General features: G+C 45.4%; 1 protein-coding gene across 1 annotated transcript; it reads right to left on the minus strand.

Moving 5' to 3' along the window:
- Window positions 1–219: 219 nt before the first annotated feature.
- CNMD (chondromodulin) lies at window positions 220–14528 on the minus strand. The gene is made up of 7 exons (XM_067292595.1): window positions 14363–14528; window positions 13848–13982; window positions 11160–11300; window positions 8568–8681; window positions 4616–4769; window positions 3203–3411; window positions 220–853 (listed from the first exon to the last, which is right to left on the minus strand). Exons 1-7 carry the CDS (start codon window positions 14432–14434, stop codon window positions 638–640), a joined length of 1041 nt encoding a protein of 346 aa, XP_067148696.1. The 5' UTR covers window positions 14435–14528; the 3' UTR covers window positions 220–637.
- Window positions 14529–17332: the final 2804 nt, after the last annotated feature.

The raw sequence follows: 17332 nt of genomic DNA on the forward strand, positions 1-17332 counted from the left end.
GATGCTGGGGTGGCTTTGATGTTCGGATGTGCAAAGCGTTTTGCTTCTGTGGCCACACACATTCTGCTCCACAGGCCCCTCTTCGTGCCATGTGTTAGAATCAAAAATAAAATGTGCACTTTCTCCTGTCCCCTGGAGCAGCTTTGTGGGAAAGGTATGCTGTAATTGGTTTATAGCTGTTCATAATGACCTGGCAACTGTATGAATAACAACAGAGAGCAACTTAACCTGTGATTTATTTAAGTAAGCTACACGGATGAAAGGTGCTCCCAAGTGTACAAATTTAGCTAGTTGCCTAATTGGACGTAAATTTTCACATTTAGCTCAGTTTTGTTATGAAAGACTGAATTTGGGTTTATGAGCAAGCTTCTAGACTGCTAAACCAGTTTGTGAGCAAAGCTGGTATCACCTGTTCTGGGACATCTTACTTTTTGCATTCAGTTCTAGTGTACACTTGTCATTTGTAAAGCTAATTTAAGATTTTATTTACAGTTGAAATAACTGACCTCACTTTTGGTGCATTAACACACACAGATTTGAAATCCAGGATTGGTAATGCTACTTCGGTTGTAGGTCCCTCATCAGTTTGTCATCATTGTACTCCTGCTTATTTTGTCACGGATCTGCATGCTTTTTCTCACACAACACCCATGATACGAGCAACCCACCAGCTGCAGGGCATAATGATTCGGCAGGCGGTGCGACAGCCTTGGTAGTTGTAGGGCCAAGGGTAGTAGCCCATGAGAGGCTCGCAGATTCTCTGACACTGCGTATAGCTTCGTCGGCATTCAATACAGCACACGCCTAGATGGTCCAGCATGGGATCAAAAGCCATCCCTTCACCTTCCAGTTGCTGAAATGTAAAAATATTAACTGTTATCCCTGTGCTCTCTGAGAATGTAGAATATACCTGTGCTCCTGTTAACGCTACAAAGGGTAAAAAATGAAATTCTGGTCCTGTTCAACTTGCTCCATTTGGTAGACATGGAATTGCTGGAATCACCTATGTACAACAGAAAGAAACATCAGGGAGCTCAAACTTACTTCTTGATTCTTCTTCTCTTGCCTCCTTGCAAAAGATTCAGCAGCAGTAAACTCCAAGATACAGATATTAGTGATGGAAAAAATATAAAGACAGATATCTGGGGCTTTTATGCAGATGGCTGTGTTGACGCTTATGCTGTATTTTTAATCTTTCTTTAAAAAAAAATTGTATTTTTAATGCTTTTACTGTGTTCCTGGCTAACTATTCTGTAAGCTATTAGCCTGCGTTTTTCTGAAATTGAAAATATTTTGCCCTTGTCCTTCAGTTACCTTTTCTCCTTCCTCCCCTCCTAACCACCCCCCCCCCACACACACACATTTAGGTGCATTGTGGACAGTGATCGTTCTGGCTATTCTGCATTAGACAGTAAGGAGCTGCATATAGAACAAGGCATTTATAGAATGCATAAAGGCAGGCTCCTACTACTACTGCCCTATTCCTTCAAAATTCTTTTACTATTTTCTGGGTAAAAAATGAATATTCTGCTTTTTGAAACCAATTTGTTCTTTTTCCATTGGTGCTATTTCAGGAGTAGCAGCAGCAAAGAGCAATGTCAGAGTAATATCTAGCTCTTTCCTTTCAGAGAACTAGCAGCGCATTGAAAACATGAGGCACAGGGGGGTGCAGTTTATTTTCCAAGCTCGTAGTGGATGCTAGTGACAACTGCTTAGTTCAGGCCTTTAGCAACCCACTGCCAGTGCTGATAGCATGGAGGGTGTTGTTTTGCTTGGGGTGGGATTCATCTTCCTTGAACTCGGATATTGGCAGTGTGAGCATCCAAGTTCATTGTCTGGACTCCCTTTATAGTGGGTGAAGAGAAACAAGTAGTTCTAGGGATGATTGATTTCATCCTGAAGGAAAGGCCTACAGTATAATTTAATGTACTTTTAAATTGAATGAATCAGCCTCTAAGAAAGCTTAGATATGGACATCTATGCAATAACAAAAGTTAATGGAAGTGAATCCTACTCTGCAGCCTAAAGGAAGTCTAGGGAGTGTATCCGACTCAAAGTACTTGATTTGCCGCAGGAGCCTTCTGGCTGGACAAACGGACCTGCAGCAGCTACCACTGCTCTCCAGAGGAAAAAGGTGACTTGGACACCATGGACTTAAAGGTAATAGATGTGAATAGAAGTTCAATCCCAGTGCTGCTGCTATTTTACTGAGTTCATGAGAGAGTCAGTTTAGATCCACTTTATTTGAAGTGCTTAATTTAAGTTTAATTAAGGGATGTCAACTCAGTAGAATGCTGTCACAGGATAATGATCTCCTGCTGTTGCATAAATGTCAAGTCAAAGCTGGGACTTATTTCCAAAGCAGGAGCCATTTATCTTGTGACAATGTTCTATTAAAATGCCTTATTCCTGCTGCACCGAGTGGTGGATGTAAATTGTCTGGCATTGGTGCAGTAGACTGGAAGTTGCTTATTGTACAGTTAGTTTTCTGCAGCCCTGCAAAGGTGTTGGGACGCAGGGGAGCTCCTCTGCTCTTTCTGTGGACTGCTTCATGTCAGAGTAAGGACAAATTTTGTAATAGTCACCCCTGCACCTACTATTGGTTTCTAAACAGCTTCTGCTCTGTGAATTGCTTGTCAAAGGGTCTTTTACCCTGATAGTTATGGCTCGGAGAACAGATTTATTTGGCCTAATCCTCATCTCTGACACCAGACAGTAACCACCACTTTTTCTCTGTAGTTGTCACTCCGGATACTAATTTACATTTGAGTGTATAATATGTTTCTAACTACTAGACTTGTCTTGTCAGTAAAAGATCAGGTTCAGCTGTCTGATCAGGACAAACTTTGGTTTATTTTCAGACTATATCTCTGTAAAATGACTCTAGTACTTCTTCTGTATGGAACTCTTAAAGCATCTTTTTGTCAAGTTGTCTTAAGCTTGCCACCTCCAGTGCATATTCTTGTTTCAGACTGAGGCTTAATAAAAACTAGGGGTGAGGGACAGAGAGGAGGACTGGGGATAAACTTTTATTTGAATGTCTTGGAAGTAGAGGTGCTTTACAAGTCTGTACTTTTGGAAGAAAGCTAAAAGAGCAAAAATGTGCAAATTTAAAATATATTAAAAAACCCCTACTACTTCAGTATTATCTGTCTACAACAGTCTTGTGCTCTGAAAGACAGTTATAGTACAAATAACTTACATTATACGGATTGTCTGGATTAAGTGTTTGATCAGTTTCTTGTCCCATTGGCTGGGTTTCATTAGATTGGTGATCAAGCTCCTGCATCAGTTGTGTGGTGGGAGACCTGGTATTTACTTCTTCAGTAGCAGCTTCCAGTTCCTCCACATCAAAGTTTGACTCTGATTGGCCTATTTTCCTCTTTATTTCTCTCCTTTCCCTTTGGTTGTCTGAAGAAATAATCACCAGAAGATCATCATAGTTTGAACATGCCCCTGTATATATTCAAAGACTGTCTAACATTTTATTAAAAGAAAAAAAAGGCATAGTGAAAAACCTGACAGGCATCCCAATGGGAGCTGCTTGCTTTTCTGTATTTTATACATGGCCCAATATCATGCCAAAGAGGTGTGCGATTACCTTTTTTTTCTCCTTCTCCCCTTGAAGCAGAACAGACTTGGAAGGCAAATGTGAGGAGGTGCTTTTTGACTCGCCACATGGTCAATGATGTTAACTCAGCAGCAGTTGCCAGCGCTAGCAAGAGTAGTCATATGCATCTCATGTTTTAAAGAGCAGCTGTGACAGACTAGTGCCCTGCTCCCAAGCAGGCAGCTGGGGAACCTTGTGGAAACAGCTTCTGGACTGCTTTGACCGTGCTCTTTTGCCCAAAGGGATGTGCAAGATCATGGAAAAACTAAAATACTGGCAGTTTGTATCCCCAGGTGCTCTAATGATACCAACTTTTTTTTTTTTGATTGTTTTAATATTAACTAGACCAAGGAGCAGTAAATCTTCTCTTCAAGCCCTCTTCTCTTCCTCCAGGCCTGGAAGTCACCTGGATAAGTTGCCATCTTCATGGTAACTCCAATGAACACCTCCACGAGCTTGGCTCTGGACAACAGTGATGTTTCCGTCCTGGGGCTGCTCCCAGGACCTCATGAACTTCATCTGCTGGTTGCCTATAGCTAAAGCATCTCATCCTTCCACTCCACTGAAACCCTCTAGAGGAGCAGGGTGGGAAACACGACAGCTATGGCCCCAGCTCTGGAGCTTGCTGTTCCCCAGCTCTTGGCCAGGTGTGGGATTTCTGCTAGCTGACGTCAGCTGCCTGAAAATTTAGGGGACTAGTTTAAGCTATTGTCTTGTCCCTGCTGACCTTTGGGAATGATTCATCCCATGGTAAGTCACCCATGTGGGTGGTATAGATCATCTGAGGAAGTGTAGGTATCGAAGACCAAATGTCTAGACACATGTGAGTTGAGTTCCAGCCTGCAATCATGGCACCAACCCATGAGGGCTCTGGCAGAGGGGCTGGGCAAGAGGGAAAAGGATACTGCTTTCCAAGATGTGCAGATCTCGGGGGTAAACCTTATTTGGGGCTGATGGTTAGGTGAAGGGAGGGATGATATACTTCTCAAATGCAGGGTGTCTTACCTTTGGGATACGTTGGTCGAAGCCAGAAAATCGGAAGATCTTCACAAAGCTCTAAAATTTTGGGGCTTAGAAAACTGTTATCCTTGATAGGCTCATCTGCAGCCACCCAGATAAGGGAGTTTTCATCAAATTTAACAGGCATGATTTCATCTTCCTGCAAATAGAAGAGCATAAATCCTTTGCTAGTTCAGTGAACAGTCATGTGCCTGCTTGCTCTTAGTTATTGAGCACCAAAATGTATAATCATCAGCTGCAACTAATACCAAACATGCTTTTTCTTGTATGTGAACTGCTAGTAGAGAGCCAAGTTTTGGGTGACTGCTCCCACCTCTGAAATGAATGGCAAAACTACTGTCAGCTTTGTTGGGGCTGAGATTTCACCAGAGTTTCTTCTGGAAAGCTTTCGCCTGATTTACCAGGACTGGTATTGCCTGTGGTTGTAGGGACTGGATGAGGTGACAGAGCTCATCCAGCCCAGAGCACCAGAATCTCAGCTGGCAGAAACCATGATGATTCACTGTCTTCAGCAAAACTGCAATGCAAAACATTAGCTAAAAAACAAGACTTGAACCTTTTGTCAAGTTCTGTTCTCATTTCATGTACTTCTAAAATATTTTTCTATTGTGAACATATAAATATCTTCTTCACAGGTTATAGAAGAGAAGGTTATAGTTTGAGAACTATAGCTTCCAGTTTTAAGTCAACACGATTGGTCTGATTAAAGGTCTTGTTCAGTAAAAGCAATTCAATTGACCAAAAGCTTGAAGTGCAAGTTAAAGGAGCCTTCATTTTTGAAGTGTACCCTGCAGGTTTTTGGTTCATCTCTTCAAAGTAATGTGGGAAAATGCCAGTGATTGATTCTTTAAAGTTGTTAGTTCAAAGTATTATTTTACATAAAACGTGTAACTATTCTTTAGCAACAGTGAAATACTAGAAAAACCCCAACTAGCGAATCGTGAAAACCAGTACTTCAAAGTTGAAATTCTAAATTGCTTCCAAAAAAGTCATCAAGATTTGTTAATAACTGACTTGATCAATTTATTCTGTCAGGTTGTTGTTTGTTTAATGTGTTTATTGATTTCTTTGAGGGCCTTAAGTCATTTAAGTTCACTATCCAATCTGTCTAGTGAGAACTTTATTAATTTTCTTCCACTTAAGCTTTTATCAGCATGAGAAATAATTGAAACTAGTTTTCAAAAATATCCTTTGTTTCTGTTTTTAAATCATACTAACTTCTGAGCAGACAGACCTTTGGCTATCTATAAACTTTATTTTAATCAACCATTTTATAGGCAATGTTGGTCATGATTAAATATGTATTGTAAGAGAATAGCATACACATACTTTCTCATAAATGCATATGTATCAGAGAACTTTCTGTAACTAGAAAAGTAAAGACTACTTTGCCATTCCAGTTGTACATTTAATCAGAGAAGTCAAGCAACAGAGAGGTTAATGTTACAACAGTAGCATTAAATTGTACTGCCTGTTTTGTCTTTGCATACAATTTATTGTAGCACTTTAAGTGGTGCATCTTAAGTGAAAATACACAGAAAACAAGAGAGGAAATATGTTTACTGTAGCCAGGTAGAAGATTAGAAACAACTTTCTACTGTTTTAAGATGACATCTTCAGGATTGCAACTTTATTCTTATTAAAAGATAAAAAAAAATTTGAAACACCGAGCTTAGGCAATAATGCTAGGTCAAAATGTCTAGATGTCCCAAAAACTGAAGTAAGGTAGAAGAGATCTGGGTCTCTGCCTAGAATTTGGGCATTGCTGTCACAGGGAAAATGCCACCAATTTCAGCAGGCTTTGCAACGGACTCCTGCTGCTTTGCTGATTGGTTTTAGAGATTTGGGGCTTTTTTGTTTTGCTGTTGTTGTTGTTTTCCTTTAAGCAGATGTTTAGTAATTACAACACACTTTGCAGGGAGATGCAGCAAGACTACTGAGTGGACGGCACTGAGGAAGGAGGTCAGGGAACTTCTCCCTTGTCCTGGCACTTAGTGTGTGTCACTGCAAGGCGCTGCTTGCGGTGTCAAGCAGGGGCCAAGCAGCGAGTTCATTTGTGTTAGATTGCAAAAATCTCTTGGCCCTGTAGCTTGGCCATGGCCCCACGGCAACAACAGCAGTTTCTGTTCCTGCCTTGCCTGTCCAGTCAGAGAGCTGTAGCCCCTCAAGCTTACTAAGCCCAGGCTGAGCTAGGGTGGCACATACCACCGGCAGTGATGTGGCTGCTATCGTATTTGACTCAAAGGACCCCAAAGAGTATTTGACCCCAAATACTCTTTAAAGCTGGATTATCTGGGACTGCCTTCAGTACAAACCTAGAGGAATTTGTGCATCTGGATATCCATACAGGATATTTTAACTTTTCTGTCACTGCTGTGAAGTCAGAGGATTTATCAATCTATATTAAAATTGCTGTCATGGCAAAGCCTGCTCTGGAGCCATGCTGCTAACCACACTCTTTATTTTAAAATAATAACTTCTGCTTCTCTTATTGGGCAAGGCCACTGCTGCAGAATCAGAGTGCTGGCAGCATCAGCTGTGAGCACCCACGCTTATACGAAAGTCACGTTCCTGCCCCATTCGCCAGTTGCAGAGCTGGGGACCGCCGTGAGGTAGGTAGGACCACGATAGCTGGGTTAGTTATGTTGGGCTGGGCGGAGCTGTGTTAGAAATGCCAAAAGGCAGAGGCGGTGAGCTGGCAGATGGGAGCATCCCTGACTCCTGAGCTAGTGGGAACTCAACTCTGCAGTGCTTGGCCTGGAGTTAAATCCTCTCCCGTTGCCCGAGGGAGCAACATGTACAAAGGGAGTCCAGGGCCACCATGACCCCTGTGTAGCTGCGTTTTGTCCGTATTATTCCCAAACTCCTACAGTCATCGCGAGATGGCAAAATTTGGCTCACATTGTCAATTCAGACTACGCAGGAGGGAAGATGATCTTTTTTTATCACAAGAAAACAATTTAATCCTCTACTGTGAACTCCAAGAACACAGGCATGATTTTTTTTCTACTTTTGCCTTAACTGTGCCTCTCTTCCAGCTAAATGTTTTCCAACTTTTATTCTGGAGCAAAGCCAGAGAAAGGAGTTGTAGATCTGTCTACTGTATTCTCCTTTTGATGGCTGGAGCCCTGTGCCAGGGTCTGCACCGCAAAGTGTTCAGCTGCACTGAAGCCACTGGCGCTGCTCCTGCATGAATGATGGGTTTAGGGGACTGACCTTTGGGAAACTTGGGCTTTGCACACCTATAACAATAGGTTTTCTGCAAATGTGAGATAGGGAGAGTTTTTGGTGAGGTCTGGCTGAGAATTACAGCTGCAGGGCACAAGTCCATGATGCAGCTTTCATGAAATTTTGAGTTAACATGATGCCCTAAAATGAAGTCTGATGCAAGAAGGTGAAGACTGAGGCTTTTTAACGTTATTTCTTCCGAGTTAGCTGAACCTTTCCAATATTTTCTGTGCCTCCCCTTTATTTCCTATTTCAGAGGACTGGGGGGTGGGGAGGAGTCCCTGCTTCTGCTCACGAGTTTTGATTTAAATGTGTTGGGACCCCATCACTGGCACTTTTTGGAGTGGATGGACTGGAGCAGCCGTTCTCTCCATGTTCTCCCTTTACAGCCTGATGGTCAGCCCAATCTCAGCTGGATGCTTTTATCCCCAGAGCTCCTAATGATCAATGAGAGATTGGTCTGCAGCTTCCCCCTAGTCCCTCATCTGCAGACTTCCACTCTGCCCCTGGACACAGTGTAATAAAATATACCTACTGACACCAGTCTTGCTTTTCCTACCTTTTGGGAACCCTTTAGAATTAGTTCATGAACCCTCAGCCATCTACAGCTGACTTGTTCGGTGGTTTTCATCTATCATTTCTGTTTGTATTTAAATAACCTTTAAAATCCCTCTTTATATAAAGATTTTTTTTTTTAATTACCCCTTACCAGATCAGATGAGAGGCTCTCTTTAGTCATAGCATCAACTTCAGGGACGTGAGCTTTTGGTTGAGCTTTGATGTAACACTTTTCTCCTTCAGCAAAACGGATTCCAGTTATGCCCTACAAAAATAGAAAGCCTGTGGTTACGTGCAGCTCTCTATCTCCCGACTGCTTCAAATAAAGCACTCAAGCTGTGTTAGTTGCCACTGAATTTTTAGATTGAAGGTTGAATCTTATTTAAAAACAAACAGATGCAATAAAACATTCCTCTATCATAATTTTAGCTTTATAATTTTGGACAAATGGGCTTAGATGTTTTCACTTATTTCTGCAAAATGGGAGGTGTTTTATATATGTGTCTCCAAGCCAGCTTTAGGCTACTTGGAGTAGCTCTGCTAAGGAATTAGTTAACATGATTTGAACTGTAACTTAGCACCAAATGTAGGCAGCCTTAAAATTGTGTTAGCTGGCTGTGCAGTACCCTTGGCACTTTTACACAGATTTTCAGAAGCATGTGGGCAGCTTGGTCCAATATATACACTTAAATCCCTGTGACTGCAAGGGGAAGCTCATGACTGGGACTTTGGTGCGTGAATCTATATGTATATTGAGACTTTCTTCATCTGGGCTATGGGGGTGAGAAGCAGTTGCCTAAACGCAGATGTCTAGTTTTAGGCAACCTGGAGGGTATCTCAGCTGCCCCAGAGGGGTGCAGGTCTCTTGCGAGTCTTGTGTCACATCTGCCAGCCTTGTGCAGGCATCCCAAGCAGTCTGGGACATCTGTGCACCTATATTTAGGCAGTGCAATCTCACCTGTTTCTTCTATGTTCCTGCTGTGACTTTCTGGGTGCATGTAAAAGAGTGCTCTCTTTTTACAGCATGAATTTAGACACCTGATTGTAGACAGCAAAACTTGCATGTCTTTCATAGGGTTGCATAGCTCCATTCCGCCACCTAAATATAAATATCTAGTGGCCACCTAAATATAAATATCTAGTGGCATTTGATGTGCTAGAGCCTTCTGCCTAGCCTCCCGCTGCCAGGCCAGAGGGTCATGTGTCTCCTGTACGTCCTGTGCCACCTGCCTTGTGCAGACCTCATGGGTACCTTTGGCATCTAGCACGGTTTGGCATGCACAGTACCAAGGCAACTGTATCTAGTCATATAGCTCTTGTACGGTTGGACACAGACCCCTGCCAAAATGAAGTAATTCTAAGCCAGCAAGAGAGGTGGGCCCTGTACGGGGATGTGTGCTCGAGGGAGGGGGATGCAGGGACTTCATGGCACACTGAGAGTGCCGGCAGCAATCCAGTGTGGCCAAATCCAAGTCTTTACTGACCATGCAATCACCTGAGCTGCGTTCATGCACACCAGTCAATCCCAAGTTGCTAATGTAAAGACTTGGCCTCCGAAAGTGCATCTCATCTTTTTCTTTCTCGTTTATGCTCATTCTTGGCTCAAAATTGGACTGGCAGCATCGCTTTGCTCTCGCTTAGCCTGATCTCGGCCCTCTGCAACTACAAGCAGGCACCGGCTCTGAGAGGTCTCGGGAGCTGGTTTCTGACCCAACTGCAACTGGCATTAGCCAGGTTACTGGCTGCACTCATCAGTAGCACAGATCAAGGCAAGAGGCATTCAGCAGCTCTCCAGTGAACTGGTGCTTTTGTGCAGATGTGGAACAGGGAAGGCAAATGATAAGAGCTCATTGTCAGTGCTGTTATTCAGCCGCTAATAACGTTGCTATGGTGATGTTAGCGAGAATTTCATAAAGGCCTGAACCACAGCTGTCAGGCAATTTGGGGTCCTGGGTCTCCAGGCGTGAATTTGCTTGTACTTGTGGAGAAGCCAAGAAGCTGATTTTCCTCTCCTCTACAGATTCAACATGGGGAGAGTGGCTGCCCCAGAAGGCAAGTCTTCCCAGTAGCTGATGGTGCCCTTTATTTTACGTGCTGCTTTGACTTACAGAAGGTTTTCTCTTAACTCCTCTGAAGTTGAGTGTTCTGCTCCTGACAACATTAATTGCAGGATCTGGGTCCTTGGTCTCTGCCTCGAGATCAAGGACACAAGCTGTTCCACACTACTTTGCCTGGCAGAGACCAAGGATGTGCCCGTGCTGTATAGCAGTTTGTCCTCGGTCTCTACTTAGCTTAACACGCTGACCCTATGCTCCTAAAATGATGACATTTGGGGGAGGGGGGTTGTTTTTTCAGTTCAAATCATATGAAATAGTGTAAGGGCTGTGTCACAGCCTGCCAGGATGTTTTTCTAGCGTGATCTCAAGGGTATGTGTTGCAGCTCTATTTAGTGGTTTAAAAGTGCAAAGTGTTACACAGAGCCAAAGCTCATGCAGTCTAATCCATACTGCTTCCTGGAGTGGTCCCTGGGATGAACTACCCCCAAAAAGCACTTAGATTTTGTTTTAGAGGAAACTACTTGGCTCACTGTGAAAGAAAGCTAGGAGCGCATGGATGTCTATGTGGATAGTTGTGGGACTGGAGCCTGAGAGTGAACTGGGGAGATAAGTTGAGACAGTGCAGTGTGTCTGTGGAGTCCAACGCTGGAGCGTATTATATGAAAGACCAGGTTGGCTGTACTTACAATCTGGAAATCATGAACTTCAACAGCCTCTTCGCTCCCACTTCCTGTTTTGAATGTCTCTAAGTTGTTTCCAGCATCTATTTCCATCGATCCGTCTTGTACTTTTCCATTGATACTCATAGTATAGTGAACATTGTAAACCTGGAATCAGTAAAAGAGCAGTAGCACGCTTTAATTGTGTATTGCCTTCCTCTTAGAGCAGGTGATATGTCAATCTGACTGTGATATCCCTATTCAGCTCCTTTTATTCAAATCTCTGTAGGTATTTGATAATCCTCCAGTAATCAACACCACACTAATATAACCAGCCTCGCCATTGGGACAGTCTGGCAGTGGAGCAGGTTGCCCAGAGAGGTTGTGCAGTCACCATCCTTGGAGGTTTTCAAGACCTGGCTGGATAAAGTCCTGAACAACCTGGTCTGACCTTGCTTTGAGCAGAAGGTTGGACTAGAGACCTCCTGAGGTCCTTCTCAACCTGATCTATCCTATGATCCTTTGATCTCAGGGGCTGCACACAGATCTTATTTTTCCTTTAGTTTTAGTACCACAAAAGCAATGTGGGATGCTTCCACATCCAGGCTAACTCTGACATAAGAACCTTCAAGGCTGTATTTTGGGAATCACTCCTTACACAGACACGATTCCCAAAGGAGAGTGGGAGTGAATACCCCACTCTGAAGGAGGCCAACCCCCATTTATTTCTTAGGATGTTCTGGTGAGGCGCTGGAAAATGTGTTCCTCTTGAATGCTAACATGCTTCCCAGCTTGTAATGAAAGTGAACCTTGTTTAAATTGGATATAGACTTCTTGTGTTCTTTTTGTCAGAGTATTTGCTCTTACCCTATGTTCAGTGAGGAAAGTACAGCATGGTCTGTAACTGCTAGACGACCATGAGCCATGGAGGGTTTTTTCCAATTTTCTTGTGCAGTTCTGCTAAAAGTACTACACAAGCAGTTTACTTTTGGTCTTAAAAAAAAAGCCTTACAGCATTTTAATGAAAAATTTATAGTAACAGCTAGAGACAAATTCTTTCTTCTGCTCTCACCTTTGCTCGGGAAAGTCTAAGGTGCTAAAGATTTATGGTTCCTCAATTATACAGATTCACTCCCATATTCTTCACTACCTTAGACTCCCGTGAATGTGGTACACCAAACGAGTCCCATGTACGCAGTGTTTCATCATTCCCCTGCTAGGGGCTGAGCTAGAGATAAGACTTTGTTAGCCCTGCCAATTACAGGATTCCTAATCATTTACAAGTCAATTATAGCTCCTTGAATCTGAAGGCAGCCTGGAAAAATAACTCTGAGCTTTCCCCCTGTCTTTACGTGGAGATCAACTTTGAGGCTTAATGACAACTTACAACATTGACATCATGAAAAGATGTTATGAAAAAAGAGATTTTTGAGAAAAAAGCATTATCACTAGCTTTCTGAGAGGGGAGAAGAGCCTACAGTGCAGGAAAAAGCAACTTACCTCCTGGCAAGATGTAGAAAATGCATCTCATTTTATAAAAGGCATGTGGGGCAACGAATATGACTCACATGGCAGAACAAAATTTAGATGACTGGAGGAATAAACAAAGGGGAACTTTGCCCTGTACTCCACGAATGTACCAAGCTGTCCGTGGTGAGCGAGCTGAGCCCACCCCCTGCCCCAGGTACCTGTTCGCCTCCCTCTCCCTTTCCAAAAACCAAGAGACACAGATGGCTCTGATGGCACATCCTGGAAGTCAGCGTCTTGTCTCATCTTTTTGGTGTAAAACTTTGTACTTTCTTCGTGATTATCTGAGTTATTCCTACACGCACTTGTGTTTTTTTCACATTGAAACTTCTGCTGTGATTTGCACAAGGCTCTCCTTGATGTTAACTGGAGTGTGGCTGGAGACATTATAGAGCTTGTTCAGCTTGTTCCAAAATAAATTTGGTGATATTAATTACACTTATGAGCAAGTTAAATTCAAGCGTGCACAATCTTGTTTACAAAGCCAAATCTTTTGTAAACATAAAGAGAAGTTGATGGAAACATAGCCTAATGCTTACAACATCTCTGAAGTTTGATTTTTGAGCTGCGGCTTCTCAGTTTTGTTCTTTACATACAAAATTTTTCATGCACCCCAGAAAATGCAAACACTGAAACTTATCACAACTTTAAACAGTGTTCTGCAGCTGTTAACCATAAATGTGTATGCACAGCCATACAAACCACTAAAGAGTAAAATAATCATACCTATTAATGGGTTAAATATAGAATTGCATATTTAAGAGTCCAAGTAGGATCTGGACCAAGAATGCAGATGATGTGAAAAAGGAATTTATGTATTTCAATGCTTTTTTTGTCCTGACAGCTGGAGTTTGCCAGGATGTGAATCCCTGGAGAGTGGTTGGGGTTTTGAGTTCTTTACGAATTTGTGAGCAAAAATCAATGTAGCGTCTGTCTGTGCTCTCAGAGATACATTTTCCTTGCACTAATATGTGTGCTTCCAGGACGCACCTTCTAAACAGCCAAATGGGAGACATGGAAAAAAAATAAATCTGCTTAAAGAACTCTTTATCGTCCTCCCTAGAAAAGTTTCCAGAGTCTCTGGAGGAGACTGTGACTCTGCTTATGCTCAAGCAGCCCATGAAAAGCTGACTCGATGGGGCAACGTGCTTCCCTGGTCTATGTGTGCCCGGCCCCGGCCCCGCTCACCTGCCGCTCGGTGGCTTTCCAGAAGTAGAAGGCGCCGATGGCCCCGGCCAGGAGCAGGAGGGCCCCGGCGATGAGCACCGCCGCCCCCGCCTTCAGCAGCCGCCCCGGCCCGGGGGGCCCCGCCGCCGTGTACGCCTGCAGGGGGCAACGCTGGGAGCCGGCCCGCGCCCCGCGCCCCGCGCCCCGCTCGCCGCTCCCCGGCCCCGGCCCCGCCGCGACGCCAGTTCGAGCCCCCGACCCGACTCGTCCCCGCCCGGCCCGGCCCGGCCCGACCGTCCCACCCTGACCCAGCCCGGCCCGATCTGACCCGGCCCATACTGTCCCGACCTGACTTATCCCGGCCCGTCCTGGTCCAACCCGAGCCCCCGACCCGACTCCTCCCCACAGGACCCCTCCCGTCCCGTCCCGTCCCCACCCGTCCTGCACCATCCCGGCCCGGCTCTTCCCGGCCCGGCCCGATCCGACCGTCCCGGCCCGTCCCGTCCCGCCCCGTCCCGGCGGCCGGCAGCACTCACGGGGGGCAGGCATTGCTCCACGTCGTCGGGCCCCGCTCGGGCGATGGGCACCTTCTCGGAGCCCTCCGCCATGGCTGCCGCGGGACGGAGAGCTGCCCCGGGCTCCGCCGCCGCGCCGCTCCCGGCCCCGACGGTGGGGGGGCCCGCGGGGGCAGGACCGCCCCGGCCCGGCCCCGGCCCCGGCCCCGGCCCCGGCCCCGACGGGGGGCAGGACCGCCCCGCTCCAGCCCCGGCCCCAGCCCCGACGGGGGGCAGGATGGCCCCGCTCCCGGCCCCGGCCCCGGCGGAGGGGGCAGGGCCGCCCCGGCCCCACGCCCCCCCCCCGGTACAATGAGCTCCTTGAGCTGCCCCCGCAGCCGTCAGGTTGGAAGGGACAAATGTCTGTAATCTATTTGCTCATGCTAATATTCTACATAGGAAGCTTAAATTCAGGGCTACAACTGATTGTGCCCTCTGTGTGTGTGTGTGTGCGCGCGCGCACGCACGCACGCACACTGTATGTTTGTGTTTGTGCTGTTCCCTGCGTGCATGGTGTGGATGTCCTGTGTGTGCACGCGTGTGGCCATGTGTACGTGTGTATTCTTTGAAGGTGGGAAATAAATAGTACAGGGCGCCTTTAGTGCTAATATTGTCAAACACAGAACAAAGTGTCCTTTGTGAGGCTGGAAGCAGGTTAAAAAAATATCAGGAGAAACTAACTTTCAAAAGAGCCTGAAACTGGGCAGTTTGGGCTGTGCTTTGTGTTCTCTTGCCCTTCTTGCTCAGTGGCCCAGCTTCGGTGACACCAGCAGGCAACGGCACTGAAGGGGCAGGCTGTTAAAGTGGGGAGATGTGAGGGACCAGCGCTGGTGCACTGCTGCATGTGGGGCCCCATTTCATTCCTGAGCAGGGCCTGAGTTAACTGGCTCTGCAAGTATGCATCTTGGTTTGTGTTTCTCTGTCCCACTCTTCTCCTTTCTGCTTATCTAACAGGTCTATGTCTGTGGTGTTGTGTGAAGTGATGCACATCTGCAGTAGCCTCTCTTCCTGTGTTCCTAAGGGTAGGATTGTACCTCCTGAAATGTTTGAAAAAGCTTTCAAAATACATTACACACCATATTATGTGAGTCCAGATCTGGAAATTCAAGCTGGCCACACAGGTCCTTCTGACACCCCAAGGCCGAGAGGAAGTTGTTGATGTTTGTTGAGGTTTTGTGTTTTGCACCATGTTTGTACCCAAATCATCTGCTTTGGTGCTTCTGGTCGATGGCTCAATCAGGAGGAATTTAATTTCCATGCAGGCATAACTTTCCCCTGGCTTTATTGTTCTTATTTGCCCATCTTGCTCTGGCCACACAAAAGACAGGAAGATGGATAAAGTATGTGCTGTTGTTGCCGGTGGTATTAAAAGACCTGTGAGGAGCTTGCTTAGTTCATCCTTCTTGCTTTCTTGTGGTTAAACCCATCTCTATATTTGAGGCTAGAGCAGAGGTTTCTCCCTGGTGGGACTGGGAGCTCTCACTAACACATTCGCTGCTGCCGGAGGGACCTTGGTAGCACAAGACTGCAGCAGTATTGATGAACCTGCCTGGGGCTGATCTCTGCCACTGAGGCCAGCCAACAGCTGGGCTGCCCATGTCCACACTATTAAATTCCTCACTGTCTGACACAGGGGACTGCACACCCTCTAATGCAATGTCTTAAACTTTCTGGGCTCTTGGCAGCAGAGGCCGGGCATGAATCCAGGACTGCTCTTCCCATGGAGGCTCATAGGAGCTCTGTGTGACCCAAGAGGCAGATCTGGCCCCTGCAGTTGGTGTCCTACACTTAGCTCTCCTCTGCACCCTGCTCCAAAAATGCAAAAATCTTTGTCATTTCTTATTTTGTCAAAGCCTGTCACTGACATGACCAGTAGATTATAAAATGTTACCGAACAATGCAAAATCAAAGAAAACTCAGGTCCTGATGGCCACCTTGCTGCCATATGGTTAGTGAACAAATCCTAGAGACACAAATTTTCTTTTCTTAAACCCAAATTCATCCTTCCTGTCAATTCCTGTCATTAACAATCAGATCTTAAACAAAAATTAACGGGCATAGATGCCACTGAAAATAACCAAAATCACAGCTCATTAAATCAAAAGTGAAGCATACTGTGCAACTTTCTAAACTAGGGCATATTCTAGCCTTCTCTTGAATGACATCCTGTTGTAGGTTGGGTTTAATAATAAGATTATGATCCTCTTCATTAGCAGAGTATTTTGTTACACCGAAGTCTTGTGAATGGATATGTCTACCTTGGCAAAATGTGAGAAACCCAGCCTTTCATCTCAAACCTTCATTTAGCATCTCTGCTTTAAAAAGACAAGATTTATTTTAAGGCCCCTATGTTCATCTCCCACATAATAACATGTTGGGGAGGGGGCACTTTCCCCAGGAAGTGCTGCAGTTCACTGGGATTAGGTTCATAGGCCTCATCTGAGGCTGATTCCCAGTGTTCGGGGTGGCAGGAGCAGCTGTGCGCATTTCTGCCATCCGCATGAAGGCAGGATGACTCCTTCAGGAGGGGATGCAAAGTTCGTGGGACGGCAAAGTGAACGGGGCATCTCTGTTATGCACAGGGAGATGGAGAAGAGCTTGCATTATGTGGGCTAGCGAGATGAAGGCTGAGAGCAGACATGAGTGCAGTGTCAAGGAGGAGAATTATTAAAGATAATATCAGTACAAGCACATTCGGGTGCAATAAATACACCTGTGCTGGATATTAGAGGAGGTATCTTTGCTCTAGGTGCCGTGAGGGCAGCATTTGCTAAAAAGGAGCCTGGCCTGCCATATAACCACTTGAGAAAGCAGAAGATGAGATCGGATGGCTTTGTCTGTACTCATAAACCGCTCAGGCAAGCGCTGGCCCCTGGTGTTCCCGGTAGGCTTTTGGCTTCGGCAGAGTCGTGCGCCCCCAAGCAATGGCCAGCTGTGGTTTGGGAGCTGGCG

This window comes from Apteryx mantelli, chromosome 1 (assembly GCF_036417845.1).
Source record: "Apteryx mantelli isolate bAptMan1 chromosome 1, bAptMan1.hap1, whole genome shotgun sequence".
Classification (NCBI taxonomy): domain Eukaryota; kingdom Metazoa; phylum Chordata; class Aves; order Apterygiformes; family Apterygidae; genus Apteryx; species Apteryx mantelli.

Excerpts from the sequence above, each read along its gene's own strand:
- CNMD (XM_067292595.1), bottom strand. The coding sequence starts at position 14,434 with ATGGCGGAGGGCTCCGAGAAGGTGCCCATCGCCCGAGCGGGGCCCGAC. Across the intron at positions 8,682-11,159 it reads AAGTTCATGATTTCCAGATT|GGCATAACTGGAATCCGTTT; the intron begins GTAAGTACAGCC and ends CTATTTTTGTAG. Across the intron at positions 854-3,202 it reads ATCCAGACAATCCGTATAAT|CAACTGGAAGGTGAAGGGAT; the intron begins GTAAGTTATTTG and ends TTTACATTTCAG.